General features: G+C 45.6%; 2 protein-coding genes across 2 annotated transcripts in view; both read right to left on the bottom strand.

Moving 5' to 3' along the window:
- Positions 1-25576, bottom strand: part of bsna (bassoon presynaptic cytomatrix protein a) — a gene marked incomplete at both ends in the record, with an annotated part of 148920 nt that overhangs the window by 22654 nt on the left and 100690 nt on the right. Inside the window, 3 exons of the mRNA XM_083769351.1 lie at positions 482-523; positions 1792-7122; positions 13714-14142. Of these exons, the coding sequence (XP_083625477.1) occupies positions 482-523; positions 1792-7122; positions 13714-14142 (5802 nt within the window). The remainder of the gene's footprint in view (positions 1-481; positions 524-1791; positions 7123-13713; positions 14143-25576) is intronic.
- Positions 1-25576, bottom strand: part of mtcl2 (microtubule crosslinking factor 2) — a 304621-nt gene that overhangs the window by 203761 nt on the left and 75284 nt on the right. The window lies entirely within an intron of this gene.

Here is a 25576-nt window from a genome sequence, read left to right as displayed (position 1 = left end):
GTCAAAGATGGAGGAGTAGAGAGTCGAGGGGAAGGAGGAGAGGTCAGGACAAGATAGTTAGCATTTCTAAATACGGCATTCTGTTTCTATGAGTTCCAATCTTAATCTCATCGAATCCAAATCAAACACAAGAATGGCAACCAAAAGCCAAGACACCTGCAACGGAGCACATGAATGGAGTGTTATTCTTGTGCTGATGGATTAGTTTTGAAAATGGATCCAAGTTAGATAAGCATAAGCTACTGTTGCTTTGTAAAATACAAAGCATGGAAGCATATAGCATACATGAAGGGCAGCATGTACATTACCGGTGCAGTTGCTTGTCATACTGTAGCAAGGCTACAGGCTACAGGCTCGACATGGCACGCAGGTGGGAATTAGGAATTAGGGGTTTCTTATGCTTATACTGTAGGATAATGAGATGCATATTAGTCATTCCATCTCTACAGTATTTCATTCACAATAAGAAAGTCTTTCAAACCTGCTTTACAGAGTTAACTGTTAAGTTTTTCAATTGCTTGTTCTATTGAAAAAGAAGCAAATCATCACATTAGGCCCTCAATCCTGTTACCCGTTAAAACATGTTTAAGTCATGAACTACGGATCCAAGTTAGTGAAACCTGTATTTTGCCAAGTGCATATTGTTATTGTCTTATTAAGGATTTGCATTTCATATCATTGACATAGCCTATTTGTGAAATGAAACATTTACCATTTATTGTATGTGGAATAACTTGAACTTGAGTAATTATATGTAATACTACATAATTTCATGGAAGAATCTGTACATATCCCTGGCAAATCTCACTATCAACAACAAAACATGCTATAAACCAACCGGTCATTAATGGTACATTTTCCTCACTAAGGTTAGACACAGACAAATAGACTTCTTGGAAACAACTGAGTGTTATATTGTGTTTTAATATGTTATTACTGTTCCTTATTTAAATTTGATACAGGTCTACATGGATCATTAAGCCATCTCAGTTGGGGTAACCTGCATAAAGATTTAATTTATTGACATACAGTATGATGCAAGATTTTGTCTACAAACACGTAACATACTTTTATAACTAAAATTATAATCTAAAATGTGGAATTTGTAGGATGGTCTGATTGATACTGCAACACATCTGCAAAACCCTGCACACATTTGTGCTTTTTAGGTAACTTTAGGGGTCCTGTTTTGGAAAATCTTTTTCATTAGTGTCTTTTTCATCTGTCAAAACAGCATTTTTCGCAGTACATAAAACCACCAAAACAACAACAAGCATGCAGATGAGACCATTCACATATAGGCTTGCTTTTCATCGATTTTCACCAAAAGTATCAGTATCCCTATTCAACCAACCACAAACAAACAAACAAACAAACAAAAACGTACAAGAACAGCATTACAAAACCAAACACAAAAAAACACCAGCACAGTATACCACAACAAAACAACCTTGCCAAATGAAAACACCAGAAACAAACAAACTCCCTAGGCCGTTTGTTCACCCAAGACCTGTAAAAAGTCACTGCATGCCGATCTGTTCTGAGGTTGAAACAATTCAATTTTGTCTGAAGCATACCACTCAATTCAGACCTCCCCTGTCCAATAGGAGTTAAACAGAGGCAAGACCAAAGGAGTATCTCAAGCCAGTATCCTGCCGTCACACAAACATGGAGCTGGAACTGTTTCAACTTTAGAACAGGTTGGCGCTATAGAGGTCTGCTTTTTATTTCTCTCTTTTTTTACAGGTCTTCGGTGGACACAACCTCTATCACCTCAGCTTCCTGTTCTACCTGTTCCTTGATGTTCTGAAGCTCGTGTATCTCCCTCTGCACCAGCAGCTGCTCCTTCTCGCGGTGTAGCTTCAGCTCCATTCGCTCCCTCTCCAACTCCTCCTGCAGGCGTAGCTGCCGTAGCTTCTCCAGCTCCACGCGCTCCCTCTCCATCTGTAGGAGCAGCTCCTGCTGCCTGTGCAACCTCTCCTCCTCTGTCTCCCCCTCCTTGTGGATGGCTCCAGGAGGAGGGAATGGAGGCAGACCCCCTGGGACGGGAACTCCACCACTCTGGGCAGAGGGGAGGCCTACGGGAGGCTGGGCGTAGCCCTGGGTTTGCGGATAGGCGTGGGCCACTGGCTGAGGCTGAGCACCTGCTTGTTGTTGTTGCTGCTGCTGTTGTTGCTGACTGTTCAAGTGGGCCTGGGACAAGTTGATTGGCTGCTGCTGTGTCTCTGTTGGAATGGTGACCGTTCCTGTCGGTGAGGACGTGGAGGTGACATTGGCACCTATGCCCAAGTAGACAGGTGTGTCCTGGACAGCGCCAGTGGCTGGCATGGCAACAGACATGGGTACACAGACTGGTGCAGGGGTGGTTTCCGCAAACGTGGAGGCAGCAGTTGTGGCTGCCACCTGGAAAGGACTCGGTGATGGGTAACGGAAGGGAGCTTGCCCCGTAAGTGGCATTCTGGGATTCATTGGTAGCCTGGTCAGACTGGATAGGGGCACAGGTGTCATGTTGGCAGAGGGGAATAATGGCCTGTACACGCCTCTCAGCAGTGGATGAAGGACTGAGGCAGGCTGCGTGGTAATTGGCACGGTTGAGGCAATGGGGGTGTTGATGGTGGAGTATATCATCCCATCAGCGGACCTCATTGCTGTGGGGTACATGGCTCTGAGACTGGCCTGCCTGGCATTGATGAGGTTGGTCAGGGCTTGGTTGTGAGAAATGGCCTTCCCGTCTGCTCCAAACAACACGTTTGATCGCATTCCCAAACCAGCAGCAAGTCTGGAGGAACCAGGCCCAGTTCCTCTCCCCAAATTACCATACAAGTCTGGATTACTTCCAAACCGGTCTATGGAATTAAGTGCTGCACACATACGGCTGATCTCTCTGGCAGTAGTGGCACTGTATTGAGCCAAGTTGGACTCCCCAAAGCCGGCTATATCACGAGGGGAGTAGCCATAGTCCGAACTAATATTAGAGAGGGAATTAAACCTCCTAATGGGAAGGGCTTGTGCTGTGAGGTCCCCCCCGTGACGTAAATCAGTATATGAGCCATACTGCATCCCCATGCCCATATAACCTGCCTCATAGGCATACTTCATAGAGGTGAGGTCCACTGCAAGTTCTCCGGTGGCTTGAAATTGTGGATCTAGCTTAGAGTGGTAGGACTGCAGCCCAGCTTCTGCTAAATTTGTATCAGACATTGAGGGCTGAAGCCTGCCAGGAAAAGGCAGCGTGTAGGCCTTACGGCCATCCATTTGGTACTCGTACCTTCCAGTTTGGCCTTCCGGTTCAGACTCATAGGTGAGGGGTGGAGCAGAAGGAGGCCTTATGCCCTCCTTCTCTGTCACACCAACGCAGCTCCCACCAAACGGCAGCCGGTAAACAACATCACAACAGGCTGGCTGGTTGTCTGGTTTAATCTGACCTCCAGTCAGATCCATGGCATCCTGCCCTTCTTCTACCTTCACCAGTTGAGTAACGGCTCCTTCTTGACCTGGTCCTCCATCAATCTGTACCACCATACTGTGGGGTGCATTAGGCCCAGGTGCGGTCATCATACCAGGAGGAGCAGGCTGTCCTTTCAGCTCAATGACACCAGTGCCATACAAATCAGAGTTGACGGCTGGAGATACAGAACTGACCAAAGCTGAGGCACTGCTGGTTTGGCTGACCATCAGATCTTTCTTCAGTAAAGGTGCAATCTGGCCAGTGACGTTGAACCTAGCCAGGGCAGACGTCTGTTGATGCTGCTGCATCTGATGGTGCTGCTGAAGCTGCTGCTCAAGAATCTCTTGTTGCATCTGGAGCTTCTCCTGTTGTCTCTGCAGCTCCATCTGTTGTATGTTCAGGTCTTCCAGTTTGGCATCAATCTTTGGTATTGCTGGATCAGTGGTTGGTGGTTTGTTCTGGGAGAGGCACATAGCTGGGCCCATACCCTGGCCCAGATCCACACGGTTCTGGTGTGGGTCCCCGTACACCGGCTGAGTCATGAACATGGAGGCAGCAACAGTGACGCTCACGGTGGTTGGCGTGGTGGTCTCTTGGGTGTTTAGGTTCATAATCAGTGGTTGCACAATTGTCGAGTGTCTGCCTCCTTCCGATCCACCATGGTACTTCCTACTATCTGTGGCCAGGGAAGTGAGATCCATTCCCTGGTCAGTCATTATGGCAGGATTTTGTGTTGAGAGTGCTCTGAGATCCACAACACTACCCCCTTGGATCATATGGCCCTGTTCCACCCTGGACGTGCCTGGAACAGTGGATATACGACAAAGGGAGATATTGTCCATGGACAGGGAACCTCTGCTATAGACTGTTGGGGCCATGCTGGTTCCCACGTTCACCTTCTCCACTCTCTGTGATTGGTAAAAGGTGTGTGTAGGAGACTGATGGTGGTAAGGTGGCGTGTCAGGTGGGCTGCCGCAGGGGGAGTATGCCTCAAATGTTGACTGACGACTGAATCTAGTAGGCGAGGACAGAGGGGATGTGGCTGTGTTTACTGTCATCGGCCTAGACGGGCTTGGTGGCGGAGAGTATGGGGCATCCTGGGAAGACTGCTGCCGGTAGATACGTGGGGAATTGGAGCGGTGTGAGGTCTGGGTGGCCTGAGCCAATACTGGAGACGTGGGTCCAGCACTGTCTGGCTGCACCCCCATTCCAGAGTTCAATGTCTGGGTAGAGAACTCAACTGTTACCCTCCTAGATGGTGAGCGGGTGGGACTCTGCGTTGGAGGCGAAGGAGACAGAGGAGGACTGGTGCTCCTGTAGTAGGTGGTATACTTAGGAGAGCGAGGCTCGATAATTCTTTCAGTTGAAGATGTTGAGCTGTCTCGTGCTTGGACTCCCCTGGTCTCTCCTACCCTTCTGGTGATCACCTCCCTCTGGCTATATGCCTGTGTGATCTCGGCTATCTTGCTACATACACTAGAGACTGTAGTTGTGGATGTGGAGGGTGTTCCTGTGTGCCTGCTGTACATACCAGCCTGAGTGGATGTTATAGTATGGCTTGATGTAGTCTGAGAAACGGTCACTGCATCTCTGGCATAAACGCCATAGGCTGCGATCGTTGTGGCGGCCACTGCAGGTGTTATGCCATTCTTCCCTGTCTGACTCTTGTCTTTTTGTCCATCTTTGGCAGTGAAATGCTGTGTCACACGGACATCAGGGATCCGTCCTCCAGTCTCAGCAAAGGAGACTGGAGCTGAGATCTGGGTGGGGCTGGTTCCTGGGGTCAGCAGAGCATTGCTTTGCTCCAGCAGTTTGGCAAAGGCTGAGCCAGTGTCCAGGAGTTGTTTTTCTGGGTAGGAGCTCTCGATCTCAATCGCTACCTGCTCATCGGTGGCTTGCTGCATCTTGGTGATGTTCTGAGACGTCTGACGGATCTCTTCATAGATATCCGTCTCCATCTCCGATGCCTCATTGTCGTATCCAGTTTGTTCCTTTTCATATTCGTACTCATCATCGTAGCCCTGACCGTTGACTTCGTCCTCGTAGTACTGTCCATGCCTGCCATTTTGCGGCTGCTGTTGCTGTTTCTGCTGTTTCTGAAGCAGCTCCGCCTTCCTCATCATCTCCTCGTACACCTCCTCTGCACTCTTCAGTGGTTTGGAGGTTGAAGATGGCGCTGTAGTCGTTGTGGCAGTCGATGACTTCTCAACGGGGGAGTAGAGGGACATGAAGGTGGGCAGGTTGTACTCGCTGCCCGACTTATAAAGCTTTGACTCGTATCCCTCTGCCTCAGAGTCGAGACTCTGGGGGGAGTATTCAGACGCAGAGGACCGGTGGAGCTCCTCCATCTCCGCTGCTTGCCTCCTCTCCTCAGTCGGGGAGGCGTCTTCAATCGGCGAGAGGTTGCTGGGTGGAGTCTTGGACCGCTCCCTGCGCCTCTGTGCCCTCAGTTCTTCTTTGTCTCTCTTGGTCTTACGAGCGGTGCTCCTAATCCTCTGTTGCTCCACTTCCCTCATCTTTTCCTGCTCCCTCAACAGCTCCTCCTCCTCTCTGAGTTCATCCTCTTCTGAAGAGTCCTCGATGGTGGGGAGGAGTGGCCCGTGGGAGCGGTGCCGTGCCTTCCTCTGCTGCTTGGCTTCCTCCAGCCTCTGCCTCCTGCTGGGGCTGCTGTCGCTGTCCTCTTCCATGGAGGAGATGGAGGTGGGGGACTGGCCTGAACCAAAGGACGAGGAGCTGGGAGGCAAGGTGGAGGAGTAGTCGCCCCTGGAACGTTCTTCAGGAGACCCCGTCAAACTCTCCATCTCTAGTTCGGGCTCACGGTCAAGACTGAGGTCGTTTTCATTGCCCAGCTCCATGTCCCGGCTGTAGCTGTTGGTGTTGTTGAGTTCAATGGTTTTGAAGCGCCTCAGGCCTCCCTGAGAAGCCATCGAGTCCTCCTCTCCCTCCTCAACTGAGCCTTTGTACATGTCCGTGGAGCTGTTGGTCTCCTCCTCGAAGCTGCTGGAGTGGTGCTGTAGGCGACGCTTCTCTTTCCCTGAATCAGAGATTGTGTGCTTGTGGTGGTTCTTCTTGGGCTTCTGGTAGCCATATCCTTCATCTTCCTCATCCTCTTCCTCCATCTCTTCCTCCTCCATCTCTTCTTCCTCCTCCTCGTTTTCCTCGTCAGCACTCATCTCCATGAGCTGTCTCCTCATGAACTCCTCATCTGTCATGGGCTCTGTGGGCTCTGCATCTTTGTCCTTCTTCTCCTTCTTGTCCTCCTTCCCTTCTTTGCGCTTCCCCTCCCAGTCACCTGCTCCAACCTCCTCCTCCTCCAGGATGTCTGCAAGCTCCTCGTCTGAGTCGTATGCCTCCGGTGTGATGGACAGGGACCGGGGCCTCTGCTTCCCTCGTTCGTCCAGATCCCTGTGCCTCCTTGCCCTGCGATCCACCTTCTCTTCCGATAGGCTCTTCTCTAGTAGGGGCCTCATGGAGCTCTCCAGCTTAGTGATTTCAGAGGGGCTCCCCGGGGAACCCCGTCCGCTGATTCCCCTCTCGCTCAGCTTCATTTCTTCCTCCTGGATGAGGCCGGTGATCTCACTGTGGGAGCTGGAGATACCGTCCGAGGAGTAGCCTGTGTCGCTGAGGCTCTGGGGACTGCGCGAGAGGTCGTGGTTGCTGTTGTTCTTGGTGTCCTGCAAGGGACAGAAGAGAGGGGGGAGGGGGGGGGGGGCAGAGAGAGAGAGAGGGAGAGAGAGAGGGAGATAATCTATTAGAATCTCTGGAGGACACAGGGTTAACTTATGATGTATATCATTACTGTCGAGCATAAACCTCTTATATCTCCTAATTATTTGAACTTTTAGAGTTTATTTCCGTAAATCAATGCCCTACTTGATCATTCTGCAGTGTCACACAACAGTATAGCTATTTTTGAAAAGTAACAGTTTTGGACATGAGGTTTCCACCCGACAGAGACGATAATGTGGTCTTGTGGTGAAGATGTTAAGATCTGGTAAGTAGCGTACCATTTAGGCCCGATGGGCCCTATTTTCGCCGGTGCCTTACCCCTTACCCCTTATCCCTAAAGTCTTTGCCTGTTTTTTTACTATTTTGATAGTATATACCCGATCTACAAGCTCACAACGTGACGGAAGTTTGGCTTTTTGAAGTATTTTAAAATAGTTCAATTAATGCTGAGGATTTTATTGTGCCACAGGTAGCCACTTTAATGTACAGTATACAATATTATGGATATCCATTTACACTGGCCTATGGCTATGTGGGCCTAAATAAGTACTTTTACTTTACAGATCCTAATCTGGCTGCTTGTGTAATGGCAAGTTTAAAACTCTTTTATTTGCATAGATGACAAACATATAGAGCAGAAAAGGAGAAATTAAATACACACAGATAACTTACAGCAGGATAAGGTAGTGGTTATTAGGAATATATCAAGTTATTCCACCTGAGATGTATGCCCTTCCTTTTTACAACACTGAATAAAATAGTATGGTATGAAATGTCAATTCCTCCTAACAACTCATGTTGTCCTTTAAAGAAAAGATCAAATAGAACAATTTCACTCAATTGCATTGTATTTACAACACCAAGTGAAATTAGTGTCTTCTTTATTATCATGCAGTGGTTAGTTAAAGAATGAAATAAAAAGTATAGTTGTAAGATATTAAACAGGCAAACTAAATGTAGTGCAATGACTGGTAACTGGTAAGTGGTAATATTGATATTAAAAATAGTACATTTTTACATATTGCAGTTTATTGGTTTATATGTTGTTTTGGTTTATGTTGTTTGTCTACTAGACAGAGCCATTGATCAAAGATTGGCATCATGTTATGCTACAAGTTGCTGACTTTACAACACCTCTACAACTTACAAAGAGTAGTGGTAATGATACAAGCATGCATTTGGCATTGCAATTGTGTTTGTTACATGGTTCCAATTACAGCAAAACTGTAAAAAATATCCCCCTTAAATCAATGGCTCTGCCTACCCTAATCCAAGCATAACATGCCAAATCATGATTTCAAAGGGACTGACCTGGTAAAATGAAGGTATGGATGAACAAAGATAAAAATTGGTTTTAAAGAAATGATCGAACATCATACAATAAAGATGGGAACATCAGTGTGACATTCACTCCTGTTGACAGTACTCAATATTTGACACAGTAACTTCCTCTGTTTTCATTCCTCCATTTGTACCTTTGGATGTACATTATGTTTGTGCACCCTCAGTGGTAAATGAACACAGAAGGCGCGTTTACTGTGTATCACTGAGTATAGGAACAAACACAGGGACAAATTACCTGTATTTGTGTGACAGCGGTGCAAGCTATAGGGCTGTATTTTGCGTGTCTTGCGTGTCCATTTGGCTATTCTGAGTGGCCAAAGAGCATTGACCACGCCTCCAGGTCTTAAGTTAAGTAATAAGACCTGGTACTTAAGACATGCAAAATACAGCCCTTTAGTGTGGTCAGACTTGGTGCTTAACAGACACTTTGGGTGCGTTCGGAAATGTGCACCGGGAGCGCACTCGCCTATTAGTTTGTATTGGCAGTGTGCTCAGTGTGACTATTATCCGAACGAACCCTTTTAGCGTGAGTTTTGCAAAAGGGGGTGTGGCCTTGATGACGTATTTTACGTACGGCTCACACTATTCAATTCCACATTGCACCGCATCACACAGGTGGGCAATGGAAGACGTTCCTCAGTTTGTTTTATACTGAGTGTAGCCTCGATACCCAGGCTTTCATTTCGTCTGCGCGAAAGATGAAAGCCTGGAAAAAGCCGTGGGCTGAACCAGTCTAAAAGTGGGAGTCAACCCTTCCGGGTGGGCGTCGCTCTAAATGATGTGACGTAGCGCTGCACTAGGGGGGAGAGGAGGGGCCGGGGGTGACGGACAGATCGATGAGATCCAATCAGGGTGCGCGCATTTCTGAGGCGCGACCCGCCCCTCTAGACCAGAAATGTCTCTGCTTAGGTCAGGCTATACTGAGTGTGACATTATTGACATTAATGTAGCTGAGGGAAAAGACAAACAAAAATGTTAATTATCATGTTGGGTGTTAGTAATTCATGCAATATGCCCTTTGAGTTCCTCACAACTCTAGAGATAATATAGGTTAAAATATATGAATGAAAGCTAAAATATGTTCATAATAAGGCCGTCCAGGTGCTGCAGGGGTAAACTGTGGTCAATTCTGGTGCCTCTGGCTTGGCCAGGTGCTCCAAGGAAAACAATTGTTCGTGCTCATGTTGCTGCATTAGCGACTCCTATACACATGTTGGTCGAGGTGCCTGGATCTAGGAGGGATAGCGTGTTCCTCTGAATTCAATACGCTCCCGGTGAAAAGAAGAAGTTGCGACTCCAAGTGTATCGGTGGAGACCTGATTGTCTACTCTACACATTCCCCAGACCAGAACGGTAGTGACAACGACATAAAAACATGGGGGGGGGGGAATTGGCACAACGGCAGAAAAAACTATGTCTGAACTAGTACACAGAGTGAATGAGTTTTAGTGCTACATTGAGCTCTGTGGCTTTTACTTGAAGAAAAGCTTTGTTGGATGACGAATAAAGATAACGTATAGTATAGTAAACATTTGAACAATAATCATTGCTCCGTGTTTGAGCACTGTGCCCTCCTGAATCCCTTTCAGCTCTACAGATAATATAAATAAAACAATTCACGTTATCTGTCCTTCAATTGAGAATGTTCTCTACACAAAACTAAAGGAGTGCTCCGCCGAGCGCATATCTCTACAAGTCTGGGTGACTTCTTCTTCTTCTTCTTCTTATTTATTTCATCCCACAATTTTGTAACCCATTTTTCACCCAGTGCCAATTACAGTACCTAAGGTGTAATCCTGGGCGCTACTCTCCCTCTGCCAACCTGGGGAGAACCCCGAACTGAGCTCATGCTTCCTTCAATGCATGAGGAGCGAGCAGGCTTCTTCTTATCACCTGACAGGGGGGAGTTTCCCCGGTAGGATGTAGCATGTGGAAGGAACACGTTATTCCAACCAGTTCCTTTCCCCTCCATCAGGTGCCCCAGACCAGGGGAGGCAGATTAGAGACCAGGATTACTGCATGTTTTTTGTGAGGGTGCCTACCCGTGGGGACATGGGGAGAACATACAAACTCCACACAGAAAGGCCCTTTTGCCAACTAACCCCACCTACTGTAGGTTATGGATATGATGACGTGGAGGAGAAAACACGCCCCCAGTGCCCACAGCGTCCCCGAAGGGAATTGAACACAGGACCTTCTAGCTGTGAGGCAACAGTGCTACTAACTGTGCCACTGCATATTGCTATAAGCACAAAACCCTTTTTTGACAAATATTCAACAAAGCTACTTTGCTACAAAGCTATTTTGCGTGTCTTAAGTACCAGGTCTTATTCCCTAACTTGAGTAAACTAAAGACCTGGAGGCGTGATCAATGCTCTTTGGCCACTCAGAATAGCTAAATGGCATTGATCACGCCTCCAGGTCTTTAGTTTACTCAAGTTAGGGAATAAGACCTGGTACTTAAGACACGCAAAATACAGCCCTATAGAGTCTAAAGGAATAACCCCTTAGATAGCATTTATGTTGGCTTAGATAGCATTTGATACAGACTTATAGCATGTTATGTAGACAGCACTATAATTGTATTGTATTTAGTCATAGCACGCCATAGTACATATGTATAGCATAGTAGTAAATATGTATAGTTTATATGTATAGTGTATGTATAGTTTCATTATATAGATATTCCACTGTTCCTTTCTTAGCTTACGCATGTTTCATGATAAATACTTTTATGTGATGTATTCCCATGCTTTTGTTCTTGCTTAAATGTAAGTCGCTCTGGATTAAGAGCGTCTGCTAAATGCCTAAATTGTAAATTGTAAATAGAAAGTTGAAGCAAGAATCTCAAGACCATGCAGAGCTATCTATGCCACTAGTTCTCTTGAAACCCCCCCCCCACCAAGGACCCCCCCAGACGGGAAGCAGTGCTCTATGCAGCTTTAACTGAACACAGAGCTCTGCTGTGTGGCATTTCACTAGCTCTCAGTCAGCAGTACTTGGAGGTGTAGCCTATTCATAACGTGCACCAACCCCCATTCATGTTTCAAGAAACCATCTATCACAGAGTAAGAAAGGGTCATATTAATTATCTCTCTCTTGCTTTTTATTTGTATCCCCCCCCTCTCGCACGCATGCTTCCACTCCTCTCTTTCTGTTCCCAGGTTAATGTACACTAGTGTACAGTGTGTACAGTGTGTACTGTGCGCTGTCGCGCTGCCACCTGCAGTCTCAGCACTCTGCAAAGACAGAATCAATGACAAGCGTTCCAAAGAGGAATGGACGTCACACAGTCTGGAAAAAGGAGACTCATTATTCAACTTGCTCCTATAAATATCCCCTCCGGGTTCCTGTGAGTATTTGAAGTGGAGTTTGAAGTGGAGTCAAAATAAATCTTTCTGTGACTTGTCATGTCTTTTGTTTTTTGTTGCAGGGGTAAAGGGTAGTCCACTCACTGATATTCACATTTCTCTTCTTCACAGAGAAGCAGATAAGGAGAGACACAGCACAGGTGACGCACAGGGGAGAAGGTTTTGGTGGGATTTGATGAGGTATACTGTACAGGTATATATTGTTTAAAGGGACATCTGCTGGAAGAAACTGCAGTCACTCAATGTTAATAGTATTGTTTTGTACAAGTAGCCTACTTAACAGTAGCACCATTTTAAATTTGCACCCATGGCCAGAATATTTCAATTCTTTGACTAGGGTTTGACTGGATTGCTGAATAATTCATACAATGACCATAATGCTTTGGTGCACTACCCCTCCTTGGAGAAGGGGGAGGCTGCGTGGAGGTATGACTTGTAGTCCAGGAAGTAAGTGAGACCACACTTTCAAGACAAATTTTGGTCCTGAACATGACTAAAATATCTAAAAACAGAAAAGTGTTTCTTGTGTCCTAAACATCATTCAAATCAGATCTGGTTGCAAAAGGGGTGAAGTGGCCCTTTAAGACTCATATCTAGAGACATTATTCTAGAGACATTATTGCTAGGCTACCCTTTTTGACATGAATATATTCAACAAAACGACTTTGTTTGTATTTAGTAGTTTTCTTTACTTTACTACTTTACGGACAGGTGCGTAGTAGAAGTCAACGCATGAGACAGAAAAAAATAAATCCTGCACCCTGGCTTCATTTACCAAAAATAATGTTTAATGGTGTTGAATACCTGATGAAGGTCAGTGTGACCAAAATGTTGTACTTTAGTTACAACCTTTTGGCTATATAAGTGAAGACACTCTGCAGGATTTCTTTTTCACTGTCTTTCAAGGATAAAAACGCAATGTGATGAGATGAGATTTTGCAGGAACACAAAAGCATTTCTGGTGGTTGAACTGCTAAGCCATGGGTTTGAAATTGACACAAGACCCATATCTAATTTCAATCAACTCCCTTTACTGTCTCTCTTCACTCTCTTCACTCTCTTCAATCTATAGTGACTGATGAACCACAAATAAATCATCTTGACTGAGAAAGAATGATTCCCTCATTTAGGTTTTCTGCGCTGGTAACCCCCAGGTCTAGTTGTGTGACTGCATAACTGCAAAGCTGAGCAAAGATGGACATGCAAAATGCAACATGCACACTAATCAAGCTTTATTCTAGTGCATTAGCCTGCATATTATTATGAAAGCATCTTGTAAAATGCACAGCAACACTAAATAAAAGCTAGATATCAAATTGAACTAAGTAGAAAGTTTGTATAGTATTAGCATTTAATGGCAGCTTACACAAACATTGGAATGTTTGTACATGTTGTGTACACCTATTATTTATCATAAAGATAACATACATAGTCTGGAATTTCGGTGGTGAGGTGACCACCGAACTACAACATGACGTCACGAGCCGCGGTGAAGAGCAAACCACCGCCACCGCCCCAGCCCTTCTCTCTGTTTTTACTCACCACCGCTCAACGTTATTTCAGCTCCGGTGGTCAGCTCACCACCGGAGCGGTGGTCACTTCACCACCGAAAACCCAGACTATGAATGAGCCTTTAGAGTACAGGACTGTACTTAACAGTACAGGATTAGGCAACTTCCCATCCTCAAATATGAAGCAGGAGCAAAATGGCTGCAGTGTGCATTATGGTAAATTCCGCGGGGCAGTAGGCTATGGGGAAGCAGGCTAATACTCTGGAAAAAAGGCCTTTGCAAAGCGTCATTACAGAGAAAAACAACTCACGTCATAATTTCTGGACTTCTTAATCTCTTTGATGGGGGTTATCTGTTCCCCTGTCTTCTGGAACAGTTTGGATTCTTTGGCAGGTGCTTTCTCTAGTTCAGCTCTGGCTTTGTCCTCGGTGGTCATGGAGGGTGTCTCTGTCTCTGCAGGGGCGCTGGAGGTCGGCACCGATGTGGTCTTGGTGTCCGTCGGTTGTTTGGCTGCCGTTGTGGTTGGAGGTGCTGGTCCTGCCTGGAGTTTGGTCTGAGGTGCCTGTTGGGTAGAGGCTTTGGGGAGAGTGCTCTGCTGATTGGCCGGCGCCTGGTGACGGGGCGAGCCCATTGGCTGGTGCTTGGGGGAAGGGTGAGGGACAGCAAGTGAAGGGTCGTCAGCCAGGCCTCCAGACATCAGCCTCTGTGTCTGACAGTTCAGACAGACCCATTCTTTCTTCTGAAACAGACAAATAAGACAAGAGACAATGATCAAGGATGTGTCATTACCAGTGTCAGCGAGAAGTCACGTGTGTGTGTGTGTGTGTGTGTGTGTGTGTGTGTGTGTGTGTGTGTGTGTGTGTGTGTGTGTGTGTGTGTGTGTGTGTGTGTGCGTGCATGTGCGTGCACGTGTGTGCATGTGCGTGCGTGCATGTGTATATATATTATAGATCTACAAGCTTTGTGGCACATTGTGAGCTTGTAGACCTGTTATTTTTCGTGAAGAGACTTGCCAAGGGCTGTATTTTGCGTACCAGGTCTTATTACTTAACTTAAGACCTGGAGGCGTGGTCAATGCTCTTTGGCCACTCAGAATAGCCAAATGGCATTGATCACGCCTCCAGGTCTTAAGTAAAGTAATAAGACCTGCTACTTAAGACACGCAAAATACAGCCCTTGGTGTACTATAGGCTGAAAAAGAACACACCAAATACAGTTTAACTCAAGTCCGTTTTTCTAAGTATAGAGGGTGTGCACAGTGTCTAATGTTAGCAGGCCCAGCAAGCATATAGGAGATGAGGAATCATGAACATGTCAGCCTCAGGTTGTCTCTCTGTCAGTGGAGCTTGGATTGGAGTCCTCTTGATGTCTCTCTGTTAATGTCTGTATCTTGCAGACGTTAGACGTTAACTTCTCTTATATCTGCTGCTCTGTAAAGTGTGTCTGCACACCTGGCATTATACGATTGGTCGTAATGCTCCAGCAGCACGCACGCACGCACGCACGCACGCACGCACACACACACACACACACACACACACACACACACACACACACACACACACGCACACACACACGCACACACACACAATCTCTCTGCCTTACACACAAATGCAAACTCACTCACCCAGAGCCCTATTTTGGCCCGGTGAACTGGCGTGACATGCACTGTGGACAGGTGAACTAACAATTTCTCGAGGCACAGTGGTGAGTTTGTTCTTGCCTGCTGTGTGTTTGTTATTTTGGGGACTTGCTGTGCACCGATGTGGGAGGAGTGGAACCGTAGGAGTGGTGTCAGGCAAATCAGCAGAACACTGAATAATTGGTGGGGGCACATGCAGATAGAAATACATATACCTGTCAAATACAGTATGCTTGTCTGTATCACATTCACATGAGCCGTATTTAGTTAGTATAAGTTGTTTTGCTGACGCAAACTGAAGTAAATGCTTTTCACTGTCGATAGATTGAATATTCCACATTTTACTCACTGCAGATTTACTGTCCTTTTATGTATGAAGACAGATAGATAGATAGGATGATAGGAACCCATCGGCAAAAAGGAAAAACAGCGCCCTCTGATGTTTGATTCCTTTGAATTTGCCTCTAAGGGCATGCCTCGATAGAATGTGTATAACAGGAAGTTGGCCCGGCCCTCAGCCCTCCACTTCCTTCTGGTGCGCGTGTGTTTTCATTCCCACTATCAACAAATACACGTTCTGAATGGCTCTGCTGACAGATTATGTCGCGTAGCTCAGAATCTGTTCTTGAGAGATTAGATTAGAAGGAGGAAAATACCTCGAGGCACTCCACAGGTTATGGGGATGAAGGGGAAACATGGTCAATTTAATGAAAAACCTACGAATTGTCAGTGTAGAGTTATTATAGGATCAATGTTGATACTATATGGGCTTTTACTGGGCAGGGTCTAATCAACTACGGGCGGCCTGTTTGCGGTGCCGCAGATTTGTTTTTAATGACTCTGCACTTCCCACACAAGGACATCAGTGTGCGCGCGCGAGAGAGAGAGAGAGAGAGAGAGAGAGAGAGAGAGAGAGCAAATGAGAGAGAGAGAGAGAGAGAGAGCAAATGGGGAGGCAGGCGTGGGATTTAAAATATAATAGGCAAATCTAAAAACAGTTGTGATGAAACTACAGGTGAGAGAGAGAGAGAGCCAAGAGGGATGCAGAGAGGTAGTGATGGAAAGAAAGCCAGTGCAAATCAACTGTCGGCTCATATACATCAACATAATAGAGCGGCTTTTTCAATTATTATTATTACTGTGATCAAATGAGTTATTGACGGAAAGCTAAAAGCTTCCAGTCAGGAGCTGCCAGCAAGTTTAATGATTCACTTCAGCTCTAAGTTGTTGATGTTGTTAATTTTCTTCCGTTGCCGTCTGTCTCACGACAAACACCACATCTCCCTGGTGAAATGTTCACTGAAAAAGTTCCAGTGGTTTGTGTATAAAAACGTATGAGGCGGTGGATTAATGAGCTGCTTGCTGCCAGACACCATTGGTAAAGGAACCCCTAATAACCCCTCTGAATGCCCTCCCCAGATCTTTACCCCACTGTAAGCTCTCCAAACCAAACCCATGCCAAGTCTGAAACATACCCCACGCAATAACACAACCACAGACTCTTCTAGCCATGTAAGATCCATTTCACATCAATCACATGCGTTCTGAAATGCCAAATGTTTCACATGAAAATGGTAGAATATAGAGCTTTTTAACACTTATTTAAACAAAATATCACAATACATCCCCTTTAAAATTAGGCTATACTAATAGTAGGCTACCTAACCTTAACTAACAATAATTAACTACAATTCATTGAAACCTCCCCAAATCAGAGATTAAACTTGACCGTGGCTAACCTGAACCAGCTGCAAGCTAACAGTACAATATACGGTAACCATGTGATTGGCCCCAAACAATCAAATGGAGTCTTATGCGTGCGTGCGTGCGTGCGTGTGTTATGCACGCATGTTGTATGCATAGTGTGTGGGTTTATGTAAGTTATGACCCGATACAGCTTCCCTATCTCTGCCACTTAACCCAGCCAGCAGCATTAATGGAATCCATACAAGAGCTCTCCACTTGTCCCATGATGCACCAGTCCTCTTTCTTCCTCCTCCTCCTCCTCCTCCTCCTCTTTGAAGTGGTCTGTCTGTCCTCGTAATGTGCGCTGTGCATTCACCCACTCCCTAGGAGCTGTCTTTCTCTCTCTGCCCTGTTTAAATCTGTTTTATGTTGATTAGCACTAGCAGGCATTCAGGCTCTCTCTTTCTCCAGTTATTTTTTTCATCTGCCATTTCAGTCTATTATATTTGTATGTTTCTCCTTTAATGATGAATTGGTGTTCGGACTTAAAACCCTCCATTTAGTCATCACCCACACGCCCCCCCCCCCCCCCCCCCTCTCTCTCAGTTCCAAAATAATAATCATAAACATAATAATAATCTCAGTAGATCATGGACACTCTATTTCTCCCTATCTTCCTTTGCCCTTCCTCTCTTCTAATCTCCTCTTACATCTATTATTAGCTGTCTAACTGTCTTTGTCTCTCTCTCTCTGTCTCTTTTTCCCTCGTGTTTTTTTAACCTTGTCCATACTCTCTCATCTCGTGTGACTCACAAAACTCAAATGTGTGAACCTCATTTCTGACACCATCAATAGTACGAGCAGGCAGTGCTATGGAGTGCAGGGGGTCAGTTCTGCAGTGGCCATGCAATTATGTGGGTAATAACATTTCCCTGTGAACGCACGTTCACACAGCATTATTACAGTACACACACGCACGCACACACACACGCATGCACACACACGCACGCACATACTCACGCACATACTCACGCACGCACACATGCGCGCGCACACACACACACACACACACACGCACGCACATACTCACGCACATACTCACGCACGCACACATGCGCGCGCACACACACACACACACACACACACACACACAGATTGCGATATCTTCGTCCCCGCCTGGCAGAGATAATACAGATGGTGGCACATTAATATTGTCAAACAGGAGGTTACCCCAGATGACACCAGGCAGGGTAGAGTTTTCTCAATGGAAGAATAGAGAGACCAGCTCACCACTGCAGTATGTGCTATACTTACAGTATGTTGTATTCACATACTATAGGTTGGTTAAAATAAAACATTATTATATGATGTCACTGTAGCTCTAATTCAACTCTTGAACTCTTCATCTCTTTTGCGATTTTTTAATCCAGATTAAAAACACTGCATGTTCTCACTGGCCTTTAAAACAAACTAATGCCCCACAGCATGGAGTAGGCCTATAAGTGCCTGGATTTGCAAATTGTTCTTTTGAAAAGCTTGTGCTTTATAAATAAAATTGACTTGACTTGACTTGACTTGACTTGACTTGACCTGAACATTATGACATCAGTGATATCTTCATGTGTCACATAGGCTTTACACACGTCATTTATAATTAGACAGAAAGGCAAGCCAGAAAGTCAACATCTTGTCCGAATGTCCGGGAACCATGCACCATGGGGTCCAACCCTATAAACTCTGGAGTTTACACATTTATTTTATTTTTATTTATTTCTAATCTTTGGGGCCCAAATATACAGCACACTGTAAAGTTTTGTCAGACCATAGGCAGGTATATAAAACATAAGCCCACTGCATGTGGAGGATGTCAAAAGCAGAGACATGGTGGATTCGAAAAACAAATAGAACCCAGGGCATTATATATAGATGTAATAAAACACATTCCGCTGTGCTTTTTCCTCACAAAAATAAGATATTTCTCTGGTAGCAGAATTACTGATCAGAATTGCTCCCATATATGCCTACTCCGTCCACGTCCTTCCCCTCCTCTCTTCTCCTCTCTTTGAGTGGTGCAACCATAGGGTGCAGCCACTCCAATGCCCAGCCTTGTCGGTCCACGTGTCTTGGTGTCCCTATGTATGTTCAGGGTACCAACAGGGGGCGATGTTGCACCACTCACTTCAGACAGGTCTGATTTCTTCCATTTCATTCAGCTCCAATCTACGGTATGTCATTCTCTTCACATTATTTGTCTTATTCATTTCAGCTCACATTACATTTCTTTACACCCAGTTATTCTGGGGGTATAGAAATCCATCACTCCCTATGTCTCTTCCTCTACAACACCCCCCGCCCCACTCTCTCTCTCTCTCTCTCTCTCTCTCTCTCTCTCTCACTCTCTGACAGTAAAGGCTATTTTTACCCAGAATGTCATTGTTCCACTTCAGTGCACACTTCCTCAGCACTGGCTGCAGCTTTAGGCAGCATTCTCTCTCTCTCTCTCTCTCTCTCGCACACGCGCACACACACACACACACACACACACACACACACACACACACACACACACACACACCGTAAAATGGCGGAACCCTGTCTAACCAGTAAGAAAACAGAGGAGAGAAGAAAGGATATCCCACTGGCTAAGACAAGAAAGAGACATACAGTACAATGAATGACTCCACATGTATATGTCCAGTCAGTGTACGGTTTGTTCAGAGTAGTGTAGTTCTGTGTTTATCACAGTGTGTAGTGGCGGAAAAAGTACTCAAAGTTTTCAAATGTATAAAAAATCTTTTGAAAATAGCTAAGTAGTTATTTTCAAATGGCTGAAAGGTACAGTATACATAATGTAACACCTGGGATTGGAACTCTGGTCTCCCGTGTGAAACCAAAGGGATATCCCGATTCCCTATGGACAAGAGGAGATAATACTCTATGGACCAGAGGAGATATTAGACCCTATGGACCAGAGGAGATATTATACCCTATGGACCAGAGGAGATATTATACCCTATGGACCAGAGGAGATAGTATACTCTATGGACCAGAGGAGATATTAGACCCTATGGACCAGAGGAGATAGTATACTCTATGGACCAGAGGAGATATTAGACCCTATGGACCAGAGGAGATATTATACTCTATGGACCAGAGGAGATATTAGACCCTATGGACCAGAGGAGATATTATACCCTATGGACCAGAGGAGATATTATACTCTATGGACCAGAGGAGATATTAGACCCTATGGACCAGAGGAGATAGTATACTCTATGGACCAGAGGAGATATTAGACCCTATGGACCAGAGGAGATATTAGACCCTATGGACCAGAGGAGATATTAGACCCTATAGACCAGAGGAGATAGTATACTCTATGGACCAGAGGAGATATTAGACTCTATGGACCAGAGGAGATATTATACTCTATGGACCAGAGGAGATATTAGACTCTATGGACCAGAGGAGATATTAGACTCTATGGACCAGAGGAGATATTAGACTCTATGGACCAGAGGAGATATTAGACTCTATGGACCAGAGGAGATATTAGACTCTATGGACCAGAGGAGATATTATACTCTATGGACCAGAGGAGATATTAGACTCTATGGACCAGAGGAGATATTAGACTCTATGGACCAGAGGAGATATTAGACTCTATGGACCAGAGGAGATATTAGACCCTATGGACCAGAGGAGATATTAGACCCTATGGACCAGAGGAGATATTAGACTCTATGGACCAGAGGAGATATTAGACCCTATGGACCAGAGGAGATATTAGACCCTATGGACCAGAGGAGATATTAGACCCTATGGACCAGAGGAGATATTAGACCCTATGGACCAGAGGAGATATTAGACCCTATGGACCAGAGGAGATATTATACTCTATGGACCAGAGGAGATATTAGACCCTATGGACCAGAGGAGATATTAGACCCTATGGACCAGAGGAGATATTAGACCCTATGGACCAGAGGAGATATTAGACCCTATGGACCAGAGGAGATATTAGACTCTATGGACCAGAGGAGATATTATACTCTATGGACCAGAGGAGATATTAGACTCTATGGACCAGAGGAGATAGTATACCCTATGGACCAGAGGAGATATTAGACCCTATGGACCAGAGGAGATATTATACTCTATGGACCAGAGGAGATATTATACTCTATGGACCAGAGGAGATATTAGACCCTATGGACCAGAGGAGATATTAGACCCTATGGACCAGAGGAGATATTAGACCCTATGGACCAGAGGAGATATTAGACCCTATGGACCAGAGGAGATATTAGACCCTATAGACCAGGGGAGGTATTAGACTCTATGGACCAGAGGAGATATTAGACCCTATGGACCAGAGGAGATATTAGACCCTATGGACCAGAGGAGATATTATATCCTATGGACCAGAGGAGATATTAGACCCTATGGACCAGAGGAGATATTAGACTCTATGGACCAGAGGAGATATTAGACCCTATGGACCAGAGGAGATATTAGACCCTATGGACCAGAGGAGATATTAGACCCTATAGACCAGAGGAGATATTAGACTCTATGGACCAGAGGAGATATTATACTCTATGGACCAGAGGAGATATTAGACTCTATGGACCAGAGGAGATAGTATACCCTATGGACCAGAGGAGATATTAGACTCTATGGACCAGAGGAGATATTAGACCCTATGGACCAGAGGAGATATTATACTCTATGGACCAGAGGAGATATTAGACCCTATGGACCAGAGGAGATATTAGACCCTATGGACCAGAGGAGATAGTATACTCTATGGACCAGAGGAGATATTAGACCCTATGGACCAGAGGAGATATTAGACCCTATGGACCAGAGGAGATATTAGACCCTATAGACCAGAGGAGATATTAGACCCTATAGACCAGAGGAGATATTATACTCTATGGACCAGAGGAGATATTATACTCTATGGACCAGAGGAGATATTAGACCCTATAGACCAGAGGAGATATTAGACCCTATGGACCAGAGGAGATATTAGACCCTATAGACCAGAGGAGATATTAGACCCTATGGACCAGAGGAGATATTAGACCCTATGGACCAGAGGAGATATTAGACCCTATGGACCAGAGGAGATATTAGACCCTATGGACCAGAGGAGATATTAGACCCTATGGACCAGAGGAGATATTAGACCCTATAGACCAGAGGAGATATTAGACCCTATGGACCAGAGGAGATATTAGACCCTATGGACCAGAGGAGATATTAGACCCTATGGACCAGAGGAGATATTAGACCCTATAGACCAGAGGAGATATTAGACCCTATGGACCAGAGGAGATATTAGACCCTATGGACCAGAGGAGATATTAGACCCTATGGACCAGAGGAGATATTAGACTATGGACCAGAGGAGATATTAGACCCTATAGACCAGAGGAGATATTAGACCCTATGGACCAGAGGAGATATTAGACCCTATGGACCAGAGGAGATATTAGACCCTATGGACCAGAGGAGATATTAGACCCTATGGACCAGAGGAGATATTAGACCCTATGGACCAGAGGAGATATTAGACCCTATGGACCAGAGGAGATATTAGACTCTATGGACCAGAGGAGATATTAGACTCTATGGACCAGAGGAGATATTAGACCCTATGGACCAGAGGAGATATTAGACCCTATAGACCAGAGGAGATATTAGACCCTATGGACCAGAGGACTCGATATTAGACCCTATGGACCAGAGGAGATATTAGACCCTATGGACCAGAGGAGATATTAGACCCTATGGACCAGAGGAGATATTAGACCCTATAGACCAGAGGAGATATTAGACCCTATAGACCAGAGGAGATATTAGACCCTATGGACCAGAGGAGATATTAGACCCTATGGACCAGAGGAGATATTAGACCCTATGGACCAGAGGAGATATTAGACCCTATGGACCAGAGGAGATATTAGACCCTATGGACCAGAGGAGATATTAGACCCTATGGACCAGAGGAGATATTAGACCCTATGGACCAGAGGAGATATTAGACTCTATGGACCAGAGGAGATATTATACTCTATGGACCAGAGGAGATATTAGACTCTATGGACCAGAGGAGATAGTATACCCTATGGACCAGAGGAGATATTAGACCCTATGGACCAGAGGAGATATTAGACCCTATGGACCAGAGGAGATATTAGACCCTATGGACCAGAGGAGATATTAGACCCTATGGACCAGAGGAGATAGTATACTCTATGGACCAGAGGAGATATTAGACCCTATGGACCAGAGGAGATATTAGACCCTATGGACCAGAGGAGATATTAGACCCTATAGACCAGAGGAGATATTAGACCCTATAGACCAGAGGAGATATTAGACCCTATGGACCAGAGGAGATATTAGACCCTATGGACCAGAGGAGATATTTGACCCTATGGACCAGAGGAGATATTTGACCCTATGGACCAGAGGAGATATTAGACCCTATGGACCAGAGGAGATATTAGACTCTATGGACCAGAGGAGATATTAGACCCTATGGACCAGAGGAGATATTAGACCCTATGGACCAGAGGAGATATTAGACCCTATGGACCAGAGGAGATATTATACTCTATGGACCAGAGGAGATATTAGACTCTATGGACCAGAGGAGATATTAGACCCTATAGACCAGAGGAGATATTAGACCCTATGGACCAGAGGAGATATTAGACCCTATGGACCAGAGGAGATATTAGACCCTATGGACCAGAGGAGATATTAGACCCTATGGACCAGAGGAGATATTAGACCCTATGGACCAGAGGAGATATTAGACCCTATGGACCAGAGGAGATATTAGACCCTATGGACCAGAGGACTCGATATTAGACCCTATGGACCAGAGGAGATATTAGACTCTATGGACCAGAGGAGATATTAGACCCTATGGACCAGAGGAGATATTAGACCCTATGGACCAGAGGAGATATTAGACCCTATGGACCAGAGGAGATATTAGACCCTATGGACCAGAGGAGATATTAGACCCTATGGACCAGAGGAGATATTAGACCCTATGGACCAGAGGAGATATTAGACCCTATGGACCAGAGGAGATATTAGACCCTATAGACCAGAGGAGATATTAGACCCTATGGACCAGAGGAGATATTAGACCCTATGGACCAGAGGAGATATTAGACCCTATGGACCAGAGGAGATATTAGACCCTATGGACCAGGGGAGGTCCCTCTCCGGGGGAGATATTAGCCTTTTGAGGCCATCAGGCAGAGGCTCTAAGCCACTCTGCTACAGATATAGGGCTGAAGTGGTTAATGTATGTTTTGTGATAATAATCAAAATGTCTGGGCCATGGCTCAGTGGTCCAGGCACCTTGGCTGGTAATCCAGTCTGGCAGTGTGCCGCGGGTTCGACTCCCGATCCCGACGGCCTTTACTGCATGTCTTCCCCCCATCTCTCTCCCCATTTCCTGTCAGCCTACTGTCTGTTCCTCCATAAAAAAAATAAAAAATAAAAGCAAAGCCACAAAAAAAAGAATAATAATAATAATCAAAATCTACAGTTAGTTGTAGTGGAGTAGAAGTAAAAGTATTGGAAATGTACGTAGTTACTTTACACCACTGGTGCACATAGTGTTTATTCAGAGCAGTGTAGTGCTACATGTGTTAATCTTGTATAAGTACCAGGTGGCTGTCTCTTCATCAGGTGCCAAAGCTAAATACTTTGCGGTTAACCGTAAACACGCGCACACACGCAGGCACGCACGCAGGCACACACGCATGCACACACTACAGTCATTAGTCGGACAAAAACCCGTGCTGCGGGTTAAAAATCACCCATGGCTTCTGTGAGGTTAATGTTAGGTTAGGGTTTGGAGGGTGTCTGACTCATGGTGTGTCGGCATACCAAAATGACCATGCAGTTCACACGGAAGCTGCTAATGTTTGCTAGTTTGCTACTGGTTATTTATTTTGTCTTACATTCTCTTTTCCTGTCTCCTCAGCTGAATCCCCACCTCAGTCCAAGCTCACTCTCTCTCTCTCTCTGTCTCTCTCTCTGTCTCTCTCTCTCTCTCTCTCTCTCTCTCTCTCTCTCTCTCTCTCTCTCTCTCTCTCTCTCTCTTTCTCTCTCTCTCTCTCTGCATCTCAGCCTTGTCTTTACAATTCCTGAGTTTCAGCTATAAGTGAAAACGTGATGGACCGTGTCACGTTTTTCACATGAAACTCAGTCCTCAAGCATTCACTGTGATTGTACTATATGCCTCTGTATAGTACCTCCTCCCTCTTTCTCTGAGCTGCCCGCCTTGTGTATTATGCTGACAGCAGCAGTTATAAGCTGGATGGAGGAGAGAGAGAGAGAGAGAGAGAGAGAGAGAGAGATCGGAATGAGGCAGACAGTGTGTTTGTGTGCGTGCACATGTGTGACTTTATTATAATCACAGTGGTATTTAGGGGATGCAAAAGTCCTGTTAATATAAGTTCATGCTATAGCCTGCGCTCATGCACGCATGCACGCACGCGCGCGCATGCACGCACGCACGCACACACACACACACACACACACACACACACACACACACACACACACACACACACACACACACACACACTTCACACAGTTAGTGCATGTGATACAAGTACCTAGGGAGTTGTCTGTAGGAGAGAAGTGACATTTTCATGACAAAAAGGCACTAATTCCGTTTCACGCTCACATGCACACAGTTACTGATACAATATCACCCCCACCACACCCCCCACACAGAGAGAGAGAGAGAGAGAGAGAGAGAGAGAGTAGGGGGGGGTGAGGAAGAGACAGGGAGTGATGG

Source organism: Protomyctophum parallelum (genome assembly GCF_964188405.1).
Source record: "Protomyctophum parallelum genome assembly, chromosome: 7".
Classification (NCBI taxonomy): domain Eukaryota; kingdom Metazoa; phylum Chordata; class Actinopteri; order Myctophiformes; family Myctophidae; genus Protomyctophum; species Protomyctophum parallelum.
The sequence above is the reverse complement of the archived record's forward strand: the minus strand, read 5'-3'. Positions and strand labels throughout refer to the sequence as shown.